Below are 15,959 nucleotides of genomic sequence, written 5' to 3'. Positions count from 1 at the left end.
ATCATATAGCATCATGTCCCCACCCAACTATAAAATCCCGTACCAAATGTCCATGATTTCAATATGGAAAGGTGCTGTGGGCATGTGTCACGGATATACAAGGAATGGGTTCAACAATGGAAACAAAAGCCAAAGCAATCCAATGGGCAGTGATGACAATGACTGGATTTGGTTTATCAGAATGTAATAATTGAATCAGATTCCAAGTGCTGATCCGAATGATACGTGGGGAGGAGATATGGCCAATGCTCACACCGATCATCCAGGATATAACCCATTCTTTGGCAGCAAATTCAAAATATGTAGGGGGTGTATTCAACTAAGGATTTGAAGTGATTTGTATTAAAATGGCAAATCCATTGTTATTCAAACATGGATTTTAAAAAACATTTTAAAATCTAATGTTATTAAACTTGATATTTTATAAAACACTCTAAAATCTACTGTTATTGAACAAAATTTAAGTTAAAGATTTTAGAGTGCTTTAACTAATTCTAGAGTGTTTGATGAGAGTTTCTTAGTTATAAAAATAAAAATACAAATCCCACTGTTTAGATGAGATTCTAGAGTGTTCTAACAAAAATTACACCAAATTCTCTAATTCTTCTCCAATCATCTAAAAACTCATTAAAAGTCAAATCACTTCAAATTTAAGATTCAATACACCCCCCGTAGTTTCATATTATAGAACCGGAAAGTAATAAGACAGTGATAGCAAAAGATATTTTTTTCATTTTTGACTAATATATCTAAGTTATATTATGTTATTGTGGTTAAAATCTGTTGCAGAGATTGATAAATCTATGTATGGATAAATCTATTGGCTAATGAAAATTGATGTCGGAAAAAAAAACTAAGAACTTGACAACCAAATGGAGTCAGTCGTCTACTAACAAATCAATTTTACATTTAGTTAAAATAGACAAAGTGAAAGAAGTATATAGCCCAAATCCAGCTAATGTTTTTAGAGTATTATATGATAAAAAAAATTGTTTGGTCGGTCAAATTTACAATCAGATAATTGGAATAAACTCTAGTAATTCATATTGTTGGAAAAGAATTACAAATGAAAAACCTCAAAAAATCTGATTCTTTATATGAAAATATAAATAATGTGAAGATAAATAAAGAGTAAGTGAAATTATAAAATAGAATTTTCTTTTGTTATCTAGAATTTTTTTTTAAGATTAGAGATGCATTTTGTAAAGCTGGCAAAAACGAGTTTTATCGGAAAAAAAAATCAAATTTTTAAAACATAGGAATCTAAATTACAACAAACAAACAAACAGATAAAATAAAACACAAAATAAATACGAACCTAGTAAAATTTTAATTATAACGGGAAAATTCTTGTGCACCGAACAATTCATAGTAAACCGGAATAAACCCTAAAACCAAGTGTAGTTGATAACCATTTGATTCAGTTGATATTATGATAGGCCAATCACTTATTTTTGGCCTTATCCAAAATCTCTTCTGTGGGTAGAATCAACTCTGTCTTAAGCCAATCTCTCTCTCTCTCTCTCTCTCTCTCTCTCTCTCTCTCTGTGCTCAGAGAGAGAAATGGCAGCTTCAACACTAACACTTCCCTGCTTCAAACTCTACGATCAACCAACCCTCCTCCTTCGCGGCAACAAATCATCTAACCAAACACTTCTTAGATTCAACTTGTCGCCTCCAAAGCCTCTTTTGATCTCCTCACGTGACAACAACAGTTCTCAGCGATTCAGAGCCCTGCCTGAGACCATCGCCGTCAAACAGGACGACACAACTGCTGATGACGACAATCCTCCTGCGACCATCAACACTAAGCTCTACTTCGGGAACCTGCCTTACAATGTTGACAGTGCAACACTCGCTCAGATCATCCAAGACTTCGCTAACCCCGAGCTCGTCGAGGTTCTTTACAACAGAGACACAGGACAGAGTCGTGGGTTCGCCTTTGTAACAATGAGCAACGTGGAAGACTGCAACGTCATCATCGAGAACCTCGATGGAACTGTAAGTGAGAGTTAAAAAAAAAAAATATATATATATATATATATATGTTTTTTTTTTTTTTAACAAACATAAAAGTAATATTTCTATTGTTTTTTCTTCAGGAGTATCTTGGTAGGACTTTGAAGGTGAACTTTGCAGACAAACCAAAACCAAACAAAGAACCTCTGTATCCAGAAACAGAGTACAAGCTGTTTGTTGGTAACTTGTCGTGGACAGTCACTTCGGAGTCATTAGCTGGAGCGTTTCGAGAGTGCGGAGAAGTGGTTGGTGCCAGAGTTGTGTACGATGGAGACACAGGGAAGTCGAGAGGTTATGGCTTTGTATGTTACTCCTCCAAAGCTGAAATGGAAACCGCTCTTGAGTCGCTGGATGGGCTTGAGCTGGAGGGTCGGGCCATTCGAGTAAACCTGGCTCAGGGGAAGAAATACTGATACCGTAAAATAACATTTTGAGATTTTCATCGTTAGAGATTATGTTTCAATTTGAACTAAAAAATCAATATATTTTTTATGGTTTAAGGTTTGGTAGTAACTAATATAATCAGAACCAATCAGAATCCTTCCAGTCTCTGTCTATATGATCATGTGTCCTTTTCACGAACTTGCGGTCCTAACAGATTGTGCCACTATACAAACACACGCAAGTACATCATCTTCAAAAAATCGAAAGCAATCTCCACCGTGTTTTGAGATTCTGATTGTGTTTTGGATCATCACACCTCAGAGTTCAAATAAGGTTCTGCTCCTGCCGGTTGTGGTATTCACGGTACATGGCTGCAGACCTGCAGTGTTGATGAAAGATATGATGATTAAGAGTCACAATGGCAACAAGCAAAACTGTTAGGTGACTTTACAACATCAGAAACGTAGAATCAACCAAAGCTTAAATCCTTTTTCTTTCAATGAGAACACACAAAGAATATCTCCGAGAGACTTTCTCTGAAAAAAAAAATCTAGTAGAACTCAAGCAGGGTGTCTCTATTAAGCCACATGATTGTCCAAAGCTAACAACAATCTACATCACATATTAAGAACAAATTAAAAAAAGGAAAGACTCCAGGGAGAATCGCAACCGGATAGCGATCCTCTACAGTGCAGAGACTCCAGGGAGAATCGCAACCGTTAATCACACTCAAGTCGCACGGCCATGATTCATCAACCAGGTTTAAGGGCCTGTCTCCTTAGAAATCAAGGATACAGAGGTACGAGCCTATAGAACAGATCCTGTTCAAGTAAGGTCGTGACCTTCCCTTCCATCTCTCTGATATATAAACAGTACGGGTTCCCTGTTATTCACACGATGTGGGACGAAATAAACAAAACCTCACATGCTCTATACGTTGCCGTTTCTAAGCTCAACGCACTAATGCCACATACGTCATCGTTTTAGTTATCTCAATCTACTAAAATAACTCAAAGCCATCTCTCTGCATCTATCCGACCTGATGCTAGACCACTTGAAAAAGCCAGAGTTCACATAAGTTCTTCTGCTCATAACTCTATTAAGAACAAAAAATTATAAGTTGAGAATCAAAACGGCAAAGCAGAAAGTAACCATCTAGATCACTCTTGTCCAAATGAGTTTGAGCTTCAGAAGACACAGAGTCAAATGCCTTATATCTACAAAACTTACTGATTCTAGTAAACATGGATCCAGGGAAGTAACGTAGATGTGAATCAAATGATACAACACCGGTTGTGGAATCGGTTTGAGCCTTATTACATTAGAATAATGTTTCAACTGAACCAACTAAATCAATGTTCGGTATTAATAACCAATCAATACCTGTCCACTTGCCCACATGATCATATGCCCATTTCAAGGCTGCTCCTGCGGCTTGTGGTCTTCACGGTACTTGTCTGTGGTGGTGTCAATGAAATATATGATTAAGAGTGTAGCAGGACCTGGAAGAGTGACCAAAGTCTGTCATCACATTGACAAAAAGAAGCAAAACTGTTAATTTAGTGTCAACCAAAGCTTCTCGGTGAGAACCCAGAGAAGATCAACACAACAAGTGTGGAGAAAAAAAAGAAAGCCTGTCAGACAACCGTGCGACCACTCCGGAGAGGTCTTAACCTAACCGGATAGCGATCCTCTACAGTGTGGAGCCTCCGAGGAGAATCGTAACCGTTAATCACACTCAGATCACACGGCCATTACTCATCAACCAGGTTATAGGGCATGTCTCATTAGAAACCAAGGTTACAGAGGTACGGCCTATAGAACAGATCCTGTTCAAGTAAGGTCGTGACATCTACCTTCTTCTCTGCACTTTATAAATCTTTTGCCTTCTCTGTTTGTTAACGATATGGGATGTAATAAACAACATTACACGCTAAACACGCCGTCGTTTTTCTCCCCACAATCACCTTTTTCCAATACGCGGTCGTTTTTTCCCCTCAAAAAATACTAATACTAAATACAGTAATAAGCAGATGAAGAGACTGAAACAGCGGTTTTTTTCTTTGAATAATCTTTCTGAGCCCATGATAAGTTTCCATAGTCTCGTTCGCTCTTAGTCGATTGATTCCACTTCTGCGTAATAATGCGGAGAGCTCTCGGCCTGTCGGATAATTTCGCGAGAAGCAGGCCAAGGATATGGTTCTTGTCAAGACAAAGATACAACTGGACCATCTAGAACCTTTCTTGTGAATGAACTTGTTGTTGTTAACAGAGGTCATTACAGATTTGTATTGTCATTGCCAAGCTAACATGACAGACTCAACTATGAGAACATATCTTTCTCTTCAACATTTACGTCAAGTAGTTTGCACCCAAACATTTGTGATATCGTTGTGTTTTCCCCGGATATCAGTACCAAACATCCTTACCATATAATGTCTGGCTGCTTCAGTCTTGGGGGTTTATGGCTAATATCAGAACAAAAAAAAGGAATATAGCCAGATCATTGTTTACAAGGCCGATCTGCTTCAGTCTTTACTGTTTATTTTCTTGTTTTATCCATCTATAGAATCTAATGCAATCCTCTAGCAAAGTTTGTAGTTATGGTCCTGATGCTCTGTTTCACTGCTTACTTGCATTCGTCGTCTTAATGATTACAAGTTACAACTATCATTGTTGTCTGCTAAAAGGGTATATTATGCGTCAGTATTTGTATGAAACTTGTTCTATAGCTTGCGTCCAGGATAGCATAATAGTACACATAATGTGGTTATCGATGGCATGGAACATGCAGTCTCCATCTTTATGCTCATTTCGTGGAATGTATTGCTGACCCAAAAGCGAACTTTGAAATTTTTAGAAGTGATAGAGTTCTCTTGGAGGTCAAGGAAGTGTGGTATTAATCTGTTCTCAAAATGGCTGGAATACATAATAAACTTTTGTAGACATGAAATTTTGAGTTATTAAGAGCTAAATGACCCAAGAAAGCAATTGCTTGATGCCTTATCTATCTAGGCTGATATTACTGTTGTCTATTTGGTATTCTGATAAGCTTGATAGGGTATATACAAGAAGAGGTACAGAAAGGAAGGAAGCGTTGGAGTGAAGAAGAAGTTATAGAAAGGAAGATATTCAAATAATAAGATGAGATACTTGGTTTGTATCAGAGTCTTTCAGTTTATATTGTTTCGTTTGTTTTACGGTTGTATAAAGTCAGCTTGTTGACTGTCAGTTAGAGTAGCTTGTAGATTTGGATTGAGTCTTGCGACTTGAGGAGTGTATCATCTGGGTGAGGCCAGTGATTACTCAGATTCAAATCTAGAAGTGAAAACTGTATTGATTTGTAATTCTCATTGAAATACATTGAAGGGATTGAGTTCGAGATTCAGTATCGGTGTAGTTTGGATATCGAAACTCTACCATATTCTCACGCTTTCCTTAACTTGTCTTGTCAGCTTTCGGTACTGCCACTGAATTGAACCGATTAGTTATTCCGTTCGGTTGATCAGTTCAGTTCTAAGAAAACAAACGTGTCAAATTTTGGTTATTTGTAATTTTTGGTATAATTTGTAAAAATTTGGTTCAGTTGGATCATGTGTCCGTTTCACCGCTGCTCGTGAGTTTTTGATATGCCTTTTTCAAGGTTCCACCCAAACAGTTCAGTTACAATAAATGGTAGAAAACTGATTATTTGTATAATGTCAATTAGTTTTCAGTGATATGTGTCGCTTACAATATCTCAGAAAAGGGTCTGCCCAACTTGTGTTTTGAAACATAACATCCCAGAGTTCACACATAAGTTCTTCTGCTCGTAATTCTTATCTAGATCACTCTTGTCTGAATGAATTTGTGCTTCAGAAGGCACAGAGCTTAAATGCTTAGTATTTACAACACACTGATAAACATGGCTCCAGGGCAGAAATACAGATATGATAAAACAACAATTGTGGGATCGTTCTGACTTTTGAGCATTATGATATGTTTCATCTGAACAAGTTAACTAAAAGATCAATAATTTTTTCTACTTCAAGGTTTAGTAATTTTTAACTAACCAGTACATGTCTACTTGCCCAGATCCTGTTAAAGTAATGTCTTCACGGTGCTCGTCTTTGGTCGTGTCAATGAAAGAAAGTTCTAAAGTCTGTTAACGATTGATTCCTTATGGGCAAAACAAAAAAGAAAGAAAAAGAAAGCCTGTCAGACAACCGTGCAACCACTCCGGAGAGATCAAGACCTAACCAGATAGCGATCCTCTACAGTGCGGAGCCTCCGAGGAGAATAGCGCAACCGTTAATCACACTCAGATTACACGGCCATTAATCATCAACCAGGTTTAGGGGCCTGTCTCCTTAGAGATCAAGGATACAGAGGTACGAGCCTATAGAACAGATCCTGTTCAAGTAAGGTCGTGACCTTTACCATCGTCTCTGCAGTATATAAAGTGCACAGCATTTTCCTACCCTACCGATGTGGGAAGAAATAAACAACTTTATTATACCTAATACGCATCGTTTCTCCAGTAAATGAGAGCTAGTTCAAGATACGCCGCCGTTTTCTTCCTTCAATAAACCAATACCAAATAGGCAGTGAAAAAAGTTCTTTGGTGTGGCATCACCTAGATGTAGACCTAGACTGTGGTTCTTGTCAAGCCAAGGAGCTACTAGACCATCTAGAAACGTTCTTGCGAATGAAGCGGTTTTTGTTAACAGAGTTCATTACAGAATTGTATCGCCATTGCGAAGCTAAGAATACCTGTCATTTTGATCTGTTAACTCTATTTGTTGTACTAACATGATAAAACAGATCGTTCTCTCAGCAGTCAGCACTCATATGATCCGTTTTGCTGTCTACGGATATCAGTTAATAGAATGTCTGAGAGATGGTCTGGATACTGATCATGTGAGCATATGAGTCAAGCTGCTCTGTTTTTCTCCATTGCTTTTGCTTGCATGACTCTTGATTCTTGAGACAACTAGCAGAGAGGTTGTGTTTGAATTCAGCAGCGAATTCGAGATTGTTGAATGTGGTGTCCAGATTTGGAAGGATGAATCCGAAAGAAACAACACTAGCAAACACCAAACTACATATAGTAAACCAGGATCTGGTGAGCAAGAAGATGTCATTAATAACCAGCATGACACATATAAAGCGTACAAAGAGATGAAACATATTATACAAAGAGCTGAATACGCTTTGTGCCTGAAGAAAACTCAAGACTTCAGTAGTAAGTCTCTTTAGGTTTTTTTCTTGTCTTGTCTAAGCTGAAAATTATACCATTTCTTCTTCTTCACTCCGTTCTCTTCTCTGATCGTGACTTCCCCTTCTTCTTCTTCTCTAGCTTCCATTAAAAGGCTGCTCTTCTTCTTGTTCTTTCCCTTGCTCCAGCTCCTGTTCTTGCTCGAACTTTGCTTTGTTGGTGGAGAAGTTGTGTAAGCCGCGCATATCTCGTTCCTCCTCTTGAGAAGCTCATCAATCTGCAAAACAATAACAAATCTCAGTTACTTGCTCTTTTAAATTAGTCAAGAAAATTTAAAAAAAAAAAGGGTGATATATTCTCACTTCTTGCACTTCGCCTGCGCATTTACTAGCCAGATCTGTGAACTGTCCAAAGACCTCGTGATATTCAGATTCAAACTTCAATAGCTCGCTTCTTTTAGAGACTATCTGCGCTTCGGTTGACCGGAGAGTCTCTTTCTCGTCAGCGAATGGAGCAGATGAGAATATTTCTAGAGTGTAGCTCACGCTTTTGAAAAAATTATCACCTATATAGTAGTAAAATGAGGTTATTCTCTAAAGAGTGGACTAGTGATTTCTATTTAAAAAAAAAAAAAAAACTGTTAACAGACATACCATAAACAGCAAACACATGAGATCCAGCTTTCAGTTCAGTGATCTCGAGGGGCTGGAAAGCGTCGAGCCTTTTGAAAAATCCGGTCTCTGGATCTCTTGAGAGAGCCCTCTGTGAACAGAAGAGCCAAAACTGAGTGCATGACGGTCAAAATGAAGGTGCTTAGTTAAATAGGGTTAGAGAAGATAGTTAACTGAATTAACCCTGGGATCAAAACGATAAACAGGGAAGCCAAAAAAATACAACCCTGCAGTTGAGAGCTTTCCTGTTTTCTTGCTGTCTTCCTATTGCAGAAAGAACATATTTTGACACAAAAAACACACCCATTTTAGAAGCCGGGAAGAGACTTATAAGGTTAATATGAATAACAAAAATTAGTAAGTTTTCTGATGGAACAAATGATTACAATTTGTTAAATCAACAAACAAAAAGTACAAAAAAAATCCAAACCTGTATTGCTAGTCTCAGTCCTCCACTCTCTTCTTGATCAAAGTAAAGCAACTGCAGAAGCCAAAAGAGAAGGTAAGATAAATAATATGAAAAATAACCACCAGATTATTAAGCATGAAAGGCAAAAGAGTTACGTGTACCTTGAATTTGTTTTTAGAAGAGGAGTGGACTTTACATATTAATCCAGCCTGAGATTCTTCTTCTGTTAACGTAACAGAATAAAAGTGAGCCGATTGCTTTTCAACCTGTTCAGAGAAGCAAATATGTCAAAATCCACATTAATGCAAAGAAGCTAAAATTATCACACTGTCATACCTTCCTAGAGACAACTTGCCCAACCGCAAGAGGCAAAGTAGTAACAGTACTATTCAGGGCCTCCTCCAACAAATTTGCTGAGACTGTTGTTTTGATTTGCACACCAAGCTTACTGTGTTGGACAAAAAGTTGTTAATGAAAGAATAAAAAAAAAAAAAAACAGAGAGTGGGTGCAAGCAAGTTTGCATTAGGAAACTCACTTGAAAAGCGCGGCGAACATAGTATTAACAGCTCCTAAGCTAGAAAGATCAAGCTCAAGGTCTTCATTTTCTGGACCAGCAGCCTACATAGAACATCACAGGTGAACTTGATACGTGCTCCTTAATTCAACATGGTACAATATTCAATCAACTCAGGACTCGTATGAACCTCAGAAGCAGTTGTATCATACTGACGCCGATTATCTGGATCAGACAAGAGATCATAGGCAAATGTAACCTCCTTAAACATATCCGCTGCAACCGGATCGTTTGGGTTCTTATCAGGATGGTACCTGAATCAATTTAAACTCAGAGTACATAAAAGAGTAACCAAACAAAAACGTCTTGAGCACTAAATATTTCAAGAAAATCAAGAAGTTGAAAAAACCTGAGAGCCATTCTTCGATAGGCACTTTTGATCTCCTGATCGGTGGAGTTTCTGGGGATACCGAGGACTTCATACGGATTCCGCCTGAGCTCATCTTCTCCGGCGACTTCCTTCTCCTCCTCCGATGTACGATGAGTAGTCATATTTCAACAGAATCCGATCTCGTTTCTCCTTTTAGATTTTTTTTTTTTTTGCTGTGGCCACCACAAGAGATGATGAGAATTGTTCGTTTAAATTCCCAAAAACGTGGGGATCTTCGTTTGAGAAGTGGGGGAAATGATGATCATGCCTCGTGAATTGTGGTACTCCCCGGAACCCTAGGAGGATGAGGAGAGACAGGGAGAGAGGAAGAGGAAGCTCCATGGGGAAAACCCCCACAAGCACTGCAACTGTAGAATGATTTGGAAACACAAAACAAGGGAGAAGAGACAAACAGACACTGCTTGTTTTGTTTGTCTAGTTTAAATTTTTCATTTTAATTAGAAACGGCCCAAATTAAACAGATCAGGGAGCCCTTTGAAAATACTGTAAATCTATGGTTTCGACTTGTTTAAACTTTAAATACAACAATAATAATATGAATGGAATAAATCAGAGGAAGAATATATATACCTTTCTTAAAAAAATTATATATTATTAAATTAATAAAACCCGAACCAGGATTGGAGTTAATTACAGTTATGTATTAGCACATTTTTTTTTTTTTTTTTTTTTCAAAAGGCTCGACACCAAAGCTCTCCGAGCGGCTCTGGAGTGGGAACAAGCTCAGCCAACGATCTTTCCTACGATCCAACGAGGTAAACATCTATCACCACCGACTGCTCCCCAACCAAATACGATTCTCTGTAACACCGACGGAGCATGGAAGGCGGAAAGTCGACAAGCAGGTACAGGCTGGATCTTCACTACTCCTACAGGAGCAATCACGCGGGATGGAAAGGCCCATCACAACGTCTCCTCTGCTCTAATGGCGGAAGCCCTAGCGGTTAGAGACGCCCTCATGCATGCCTCTGCTCTTGGATTCACTTCAATCTGGCTTCGCTCAGATGCTCAAGCGCTCACCAAAGCGATCCTCTCGAACCAAGGACCGACAGAACTCCACGGCATTTTGTCGGATATTGCTTCGATCTCTTCTTCTTTTGATTTCTGCGTTTTTTCGTCTGTCTCTCGTGTTTTGAATGGGCCTGCGGACCAAATTGCAAAAGCCCACCTTGTATTAGCGAATGTTTCGGCAGCCCACTAGGGCCTTTCTAATATAATTCCTGTTGATCAAAAAAAAAAAAAAAAGTATTAGCACATTTTTACCCGACCCATTAAATTGTCTGCGCTGCCCGTACTCTCTGGACCTAAAAAATTGTACAATCGTCCTAACTAAGTTTTCCAACCAGGGAAGGTGTAGTTCGGTTTCTTTTGCAATCTAAGAAACAATGCGACATTCCTCAACACAAATAAAAATATACAATCAGACATTTATATTATAAAATAATATATTATACTCTATGTAAACTACAAAACATACATGAAAGTTTTTTTTATAAAATCAGTGGTTTACAAATGTGTGACTTTCTATAAGTTTGAGGTATTTTTGTATTTTTTTAACATTTAAAGTAATTCTTGTATTTTTCTAACATTAAATATATGCTTCCTCACCAGCGCGGGTTTTTTGTCCTTGTGTAATTCGAATATTTCAAATATGATTATGGACACACAAAAAAAATATTCGGAAGTTTCCGAATACATACGGATTTACACAAAATTACACAATTCAGCTCTTTCCTGTTTAGCTTCGCTCTCCATATCTCCAGCGCATTCTGCTAAACCGAATCGTGTATCATTGAGTATTCATTATTGTACACTTATTGTCACTTTTAACTAACCGTTTCTGCCATTTACTTTGTTTGAATATTTGACTAGATCGTGATTTATATACCAACAATGATTTTCTAATCCTATGATTCAGATGTAATCAATCCTTTCCCATTATAATAAAATAAATCAAAAGCCATTCAAAAACGATTCACTTTCCATTTGTTTTAAAACCAAATGATTCACTTTCCATTTCTACATTTTCATCCATTATAACTATCCATTTTCTTGACTTCTGAATTGCAATTAAGCATCAATCAATAGTAACGTTATATCGTGTATTGATTGCTGATTGCTCTTCGCCAAAATTTCAAACCCCATAAAAACAGGAAAATGAAATGGCCTCTCACAGACAGTGACGAACACAACCCTCCCCCAAAACTCACCAAAATCTCAATGGAGAATATACGCAAAACAGTCCCAGAAGACATAGTGATGGAGATACTCGCGAGACTACCCATGAAATCCATCGTCAGGTTCAAATCAGTTTCCAAAACATGGAACTCGGAAACCGAATCTCCTTACTTCCTCCGTCGCCACCTCTCCCTCTACCCAAACTCATCGACATGGTCTCTCATGTTCATTACCAAGCGTGACCACCCCATCACAGAAGCCATCGGCTTCCACAGAGGGGACACGTGGAACCTCCCCAACTCTCTAGCGTCCTACGTGTTGCCTTTCCAACCCTACCCAGACTTCCCTACTGTCGACAACTACTCACTGAAGTTGGACCCACATGAAGTAAGAGAGCCCCTGATCAAATATTTTCAAATTTAATTTCTTTAAATTTTAGTTATGCCCCCTACTCACTGGCGGACCCACATGAAATGAAATTTTCAAATTCAGTATAATTTCTTTTAAATTTTAGTTAATAATTTTTTGCTCACTTACTATTTTTTGCTAAAAATGTATTCTAGATCCGCCAACACAACTACTATGTAGCTTCCTCCAACGGACTGATCTGGATCGAGGTCATCCTCAACCCTCACGACAGCAGATCATTCGTGGGTAATCCGGTTTCGAACCAGTGGGATGAAATCCCTCGGCCTCCGAATAGTTGCACCCCCACTGGTCTGGTGACACGTGTCGAAAACGGCGTGGTTACGAGCTTCAAAGTCGTTAGGACTTGTGATAATCTCGATCAGAGTGTGTGGAGAGTGTACGTGTACTCGTCCGAGACAGGGGTATGGGAGTTTAAGCAGCTCTCGTCGCTGTGTCCCGTCGAGGGTTCTGAACCTCCGGTGAATATCGACGGGAAGCTTTACCTGTGGGAAGACGATTCTCGTGATGAGGATGAGTCGGAAGATTTTCGTCATGAGGAGTTTGGGTTCCTTGTTGCTTACGACTTCTACGGTGATGATGATAATAAATGTCAGGTTGTGCCTCTACCTACCCCGGATAACAAGTACGTTAGGAGATGCTTGACTACTTCGAGAGGTGATGTTATGTACGTGGAGATACTGTATCGTAGACTGAAGGTCTGGAAGCTGAGTGGCGGGGGCGACAGTGAACTGTTGTGGGAATTGTCGCGGGGAGAAATCAATTTGGCGTCTGTTGGATTTGATGTGTTCTGTTTCCCGCTGGGGATGAATCCGTTTAATGATAATATCGTCTACCTATGGAGTCGAGAACATGACAGTGTGGTGACGGGCAACTTGAAGACTCTGGAGTTTGTTGTTCATCAAGAATCGGAGAGCGGGAGTAGTAGCAGTGATAGTGGAGGTTGCTTTCGCGTTAACAAGTTTTATTCGAGGATGTATATGGACGGTTTTCGCGATAAAACTTCTACTTCTGTCGTCGTCTTATCCCAATTTGTGCTTCCCCCGCCGGTGGACTTGATGCCCCCTCCCCCAAGTACTCGTTAACTCTCCATTGGCATCAGATATGCTCTCGCAAGTTCAACTTGCATGACACATGTTGTTGTGCAATCTATTTAAAATTGCTTTTTCATTTTATTTGTTTCATCTATATCAGTGCATGTTCTGTCAGATTTTATGTTCAGACATTTACATAAAAATGTCACAACACAAAGCAAATTGTTTTTTTTTTCTTAACGTTAAAGTTCTTGTTGTTAATTTCACCTATAACAATCTTGGCAATGCTGTAAGAATTGCTAAGGAAATATATGATGAATTGATGATCAGACCTTTACATAAAAATGTCACAACACAAGGCAAGTCCTAAAGGCTGTACAACAAAAACTAAAGCATAACGAAGTCTTATACCTTGCGAGAAGAGCAATGGTTGCAGTCTCAACTTTTTGACAAACACAAGTGTCAAATTCAATACACTTCTCGTTTGCAAAGTATGTCAAACTGTCAAGAGCAACCCAAAATATATATTCTCTATCACCTAATGCACTCTATATAATATAAGCTAAGTAATGAATCATTTCATTATACTATTGTTACTTTACTTACATATCTTAGCCGCAGCAAAATTAACGTACCAATCCATATGCATGCATCCAGATACACTTGCATATTCAGAACAAAGGATGGAAGAAAGCAAACAGAAGAATATCAACATTTTCTTGTCTGAGAAGAAAAGTATCATGGTCCAATCAAGTTATTTAGGTGCATTCAAGGTTTTGTTCCAGCTCGAACCAGTTTACTTTTGTTTAAACTTCATATTTCCCAATCAAATAAAAATCGGTACTAGTATCTTTTGCGAACTTGATAAAATTTAGGGAGTCGCATTTGGGTAGAAGCGTCACGCTATGTCCATAAGATTATAATGAATAAAGCTTGAATGTATTCGATTCTATTCATACTTTGACTGAATTTATAATGAATAAAGCTTGAATATATTCGATTTTAAATCCGATTTTGGATATTATCAAAAGTTCCAAACCGATTTTAAGCTTTATTTGAATTTTTCAAAGGAATTGAATTTGATCGGGTAGATTTGCTCTGTGTTTTGCCATCCATAATATTACAATTAATTATTAACTTCAAAATTATTGCCAAAGAAAAAAACGAACAATATGATATATCAACAAAGTTTTCAAAATATAATAATACAACTGTTGTAAATTATCCTTTTAAATATTTTTTAAATCATAAGAAAATTTCACCAAAAAAATCCTTAAGTAAGATAATCAAAAGATTAAACATAAATATTTGTGTGTATCTTCTGCACTTGGATTTCAGAAAAAACTCACGAAAGACCATTGCCAAAACCCTAGCAACAAATCAAAAGCAAACACGTGGCAATCGACGATAGGCTAAACCCCAACCCTCTCCAGAACTCAGCACCACCACTGGTTTCACTTCGACGGCTAGAACCACCGTCTCCATACAGATACTGTATCCCCTCAATATCATCCTTCGCCAACTCCACTTTCCGATCCCCACCGGAAATCGCCGGATACATAATCGCATCTTCCACCGACGAGTGACCTAACCCGAGAAGATGTCCGATCTCGTGAACAGCGACCGATTCCAGATCCACCACCGACGTAACCGGCATTATCCGACGGTTCGTCTCGTCTCCCGAGATCAGCCAATCCTCGTCGCCGTCGAGATGAAACATCCCCGTAGGCGGAGACGACGCGTGCGCCAGCGTCCCCATAGGCCCATCGAACGGCTCTCCGTCCCCGTGATCGCCGGAGAAAAACCCGATCACTATATCCGCCTTGAAGACAGACTCGGAGCGCGTGAAGTTCAGCGGCGTAACGTCCGACCAGCGCGTGAACGCGCGTGCGAACACCTGCTTCACCTCTTCCGTCAGGTTGTTCCGCGGCACGAACGCGTAGCTCAGATCCCGATTCCGCTTCGGCCACCGCGGCTTCCCGGGGAAAAAAGAGTAACGCGCCGCCGCCACCGTGCGGAGCAGCTTCCTACCGGCGTTCATCTCCGAGGCGCCGTCGACCATGTCGGGATTCCCGCATCGAGGTCTAACGATCTGCCGGAGAGTCGGCGCGTCGAGTTTGCCGGTGGCTTTGAGGTTGAAGTTCTTCTGGTAAGCGCTGATCGCCGATTTGAGGACGTCGTCGAAGTCGTCGGTGAAGTTAGCGGCGGAGGAGGAGGATGAGATGTAACCGAAACGACTGAAGTATTGTTTGAGTTTGGAGAGGCCGTCGGCTTTGTCTCCGACGTGGCAACCCGCGAGTTTCTCGAAAGTTTCCCACGCGCTTCTTGTGGCGTTTAGGAGGTGTAACGTTGGTATGGAAGAGACGTTGGTGTAGAATGTCGCTGAGATTGGAGTCACTATGACGAGGAGGAGGAGGCTCGGAATCGTTAGCTGTTGGAGGAACCTCATTTTCTTGGAGAAGATACGGGAGAAAAAATGAAACGACGTCGGGGTGTTATAATGCTACACTTGCTCCATTTTCCACACGGTGTGGTAATTGGTACATGTGACAAGTTGTTGAAAATCGAAGCATGTTACTACATATGGAGTATTGACTAATGCTCGTCGGCGAATGGTTATAGATAAGTGGTATATCATAATCAGTTTTTAAATGCGGGATGATTAAAGAAAAAAA

The 15,959-nt window shown here is 39.4% G+C and overlaps 5 protein-coding genes, 2 non-coding genes and 1 pseudogene across 8 annotated transcripts; 3 read left to right on the top strand and 5 right to left on the bottom strand.

The window, feature by feature from the left end:
* The first annotated feature begins 1,467 nt into the window (after positions 1-1,467).
* Positions 1,468-2,519, top strand: LOC108828393 (28 kDa ribonucleoprotein, chloroplastic). 2 transcript variants are annotated; one of them, XM_018602070.2, is made up of 2 exons: positions 1,468-2,001; positions 2,103-2,519. In XM_018602070.2, exons 1-2 carry the CDS (start codon positions 1,564-1,566, stop codon positions 2,430-2,432), a joined length of 768 nt encoding a protein of 255 aa, XP_018457572.1. In that variant the 5' UTR covers positions 1,468-1,563; the 3' UTR covers positions 2,433-2,519. The 2 variants fall into 2 exon arrangements, with proteins under 2 accessions (XP_018457572.1, XP_056849479.1); XM_056993499.1 differs by having other exon boundaries at positions 1,542-1,773; positions 2,311-2,406.
* Positions 2,520-3,054: 535 nt separating this feature from the next.
* LOC130500577 (small nucleolar RNA U3) lies at positions 3,055-3,242 on the bottom strand (annotated as a pseudogene).
* A 792-nt stretch (positions 3,243-4,034) lies between these two features.
* Positions 4,035-4,250, bottom strand: LOC130500576 (small nucleolar RNA U3). Its single transcript, XR_008939196.1, has one exon. It is a non-coding gene; the product is annotated as a small nucleolar RNA U3 (small nucleolar RNA).
* Positions 4,251-6,594: 2,344 nt separating this feature from the next.
* On the bottom strand, positions 6,595-6,813 carry LOC130500572 (small nucleolar RNA U3). Its single transcript, XR_008939192.1, has one exon. It is a non-coding gene; the product is annotated as a small nucleolar RNA U3 (small nucleolar RNA).
* A 633-nt stretch (positions 6,814-7,446) lies between these two features.
* Positions 7,447-10,038, bottom strand: LOC108824380 (chaperone protein dnaJ 39). The gene is made up of 10 exons (XM_056993595.1): positions 9,605-10,038; positions 9,386-9,509; positions 9,217-9,299; positions 9,017-9,128; positions 8,842-8,946; positions 8,702-8,752; positions 8,446-8,535; positions 8,254-8,362; positions 7,963-8,165; positions 7,447-7,877 (listed from the first exon to the last, which is right to left on the bottom strand). The coding sequence occupies exons 1-10, from the start codon at positions 9,745-9,747 to the stop codon at positions 7,638-7,640; spliced, it is 1,260 nt and encodes a 419-aa protein (XP_056849575.1). The 5' UTR covers positions 9,748-10,038; the 3' UTR covers positions 7,447-7,637.
* On the top strand, positions 9,881-10,847 carry LOC108825386 (uncharacterized). The gene is made up of 2 exons (XM_018598680.1): positions 9,881-9,906; positions 10,325-10,847. Exons 1-2 carry the CDS (start codon positions 9,881-9,883, stop codon positions 10,845-10,847), a joined length of 549 nt encoding a protein of 182 aa, XP_018454182.1.
* Positions 10,848-11,803: 956 nt separating this feature from the next.
* LOC108825384 (F-box protein At1g49990-like) lies at positions 11,804-13,497 on the top strand. The gene is made up of 2 exons (XM_018598679.2): positions 11,804-12,211; positions 12,388-13,497. Exons 1-2 carry the CDS (start codon positions 11,804-11,806, stop codon positions 13,333-13,335), a joined length of 1,356 nt encoding a protein of 451 aa, XP_018454181.2. The 3' UTR covers positions 13,336-13,497.
* Positions 13,498-14,440: 943 nt separating this feature from the next.
* Positions 14,441-15,959, bottom strand: LOC108828519 (metalloendoproteinase 5-MMP). Its single transcript, XM_018602239.2, has one exon. It carries the CDS (start codon positions 15,731-15,733, stop codon positions 14,654-14,656), a length of 1,080 nt encoding a protein of 359 aa, XP_018457741.1. The 5' UTR covers positions 15,734-15,959; the 3' UTR covers positions 14,441-14,653.

Source organism: Raphanus sativus, chromosome 9 (assembly GCF_000801105.2).
Source record: "Raphanus sativus cultivar WK10039 chromosome 9, ASM80110v3, whole genome shotgun sequence".
Taxonomy (NCBI): domain Eukaryota; kingdom Viridiplantae; phylum Streptophyta; class Magnoliopsida; order Brassicales; family Brassicaceae; genus Raphanus; species Raphanus sativus.
This window is presented reverse-complemented; position numbering and strand designations above follow the sequence as displayed.

What these genes read in the sequence shown, in the direction of transcription:
- LOC108828393 (XM_018602070.2), top strand. Translation starts at nt 1,564, where the DNA reads ATGGCAGCTTCAACACTAACACTTCCCTGCTTCAAACTCTACGATCAA. An exon ending in TCGAGAACCTCGATGGAACT is followed by an intron (nt 2,002 to 2,102) that starts GTAAGTGAGAGT and finishes TTTTTTCTTCAG; the next exon opens with GAGTATCTTGGTAGGACTTT.
- LOC108824380 (XM_056993595.1), bottom strand. Translation starts at nt 9,747, where the DNA reads ATGACTACTCATCGTACATCGGAGGAGGAGAAGGAAGTCGCCGGAGAA. An exon ending in ATGTTCGCCGCGCTTTTCAA is followed by an intron (nt 9,129 to 9,216) that starts GTGAGTTTCCTA and finishes TGTCCAACACAG; the next exon opens with TAAGCTTGGTGTGCAAATCA. An exon ending in TTGATCCCAGGGTTAATTCA is followed by an intron (nt 8,363 to 8,445) that starts GTTAACTATCTT and finishes TTCTGTTCACAG; the next exon opens with AGGGCTCTCTCAAGAGATCC.
- LOC108825386 (XM_018598680.1), top strand. Translation starts at nt 9,881, where the DNA reads ATGATGATCATGCCTCGTGAATTGTG. An exon ending in ATCATGCCTCGTGAATTGTG is followed by an intron (nt 9,907 to 10,324) that starts GTACTCCCCGGA and finishes TTTTTTCAAAAG; the next exon opens with GCTCGACACCAAAGCTCTCC.
- LOC108825384 (XM_018598679.2), top strand. Translation starts at nt 11,804, where the DNA reads ATGAAATGGCCTCTCACAGACAGTGACGAACACAACCCTCCCCCAAAA. An exon ending in TGAAGTTGGACCCACATGAA is followed by an intron (nt 12,212 to 12,387) that starts GTAAGAGAGCCC and finishes AATGTATTCTAG; the next exon opens with ATCCGCCAACACAACTACTA.
- LOC108828519 (XM_018602239.2), bottom strand. Translation starts at nt 15,733, where the DNA reads ATGAGGTTCCTCCAACAGCTAACGATTCCGAGCCTCCTCCTCCTCGTC.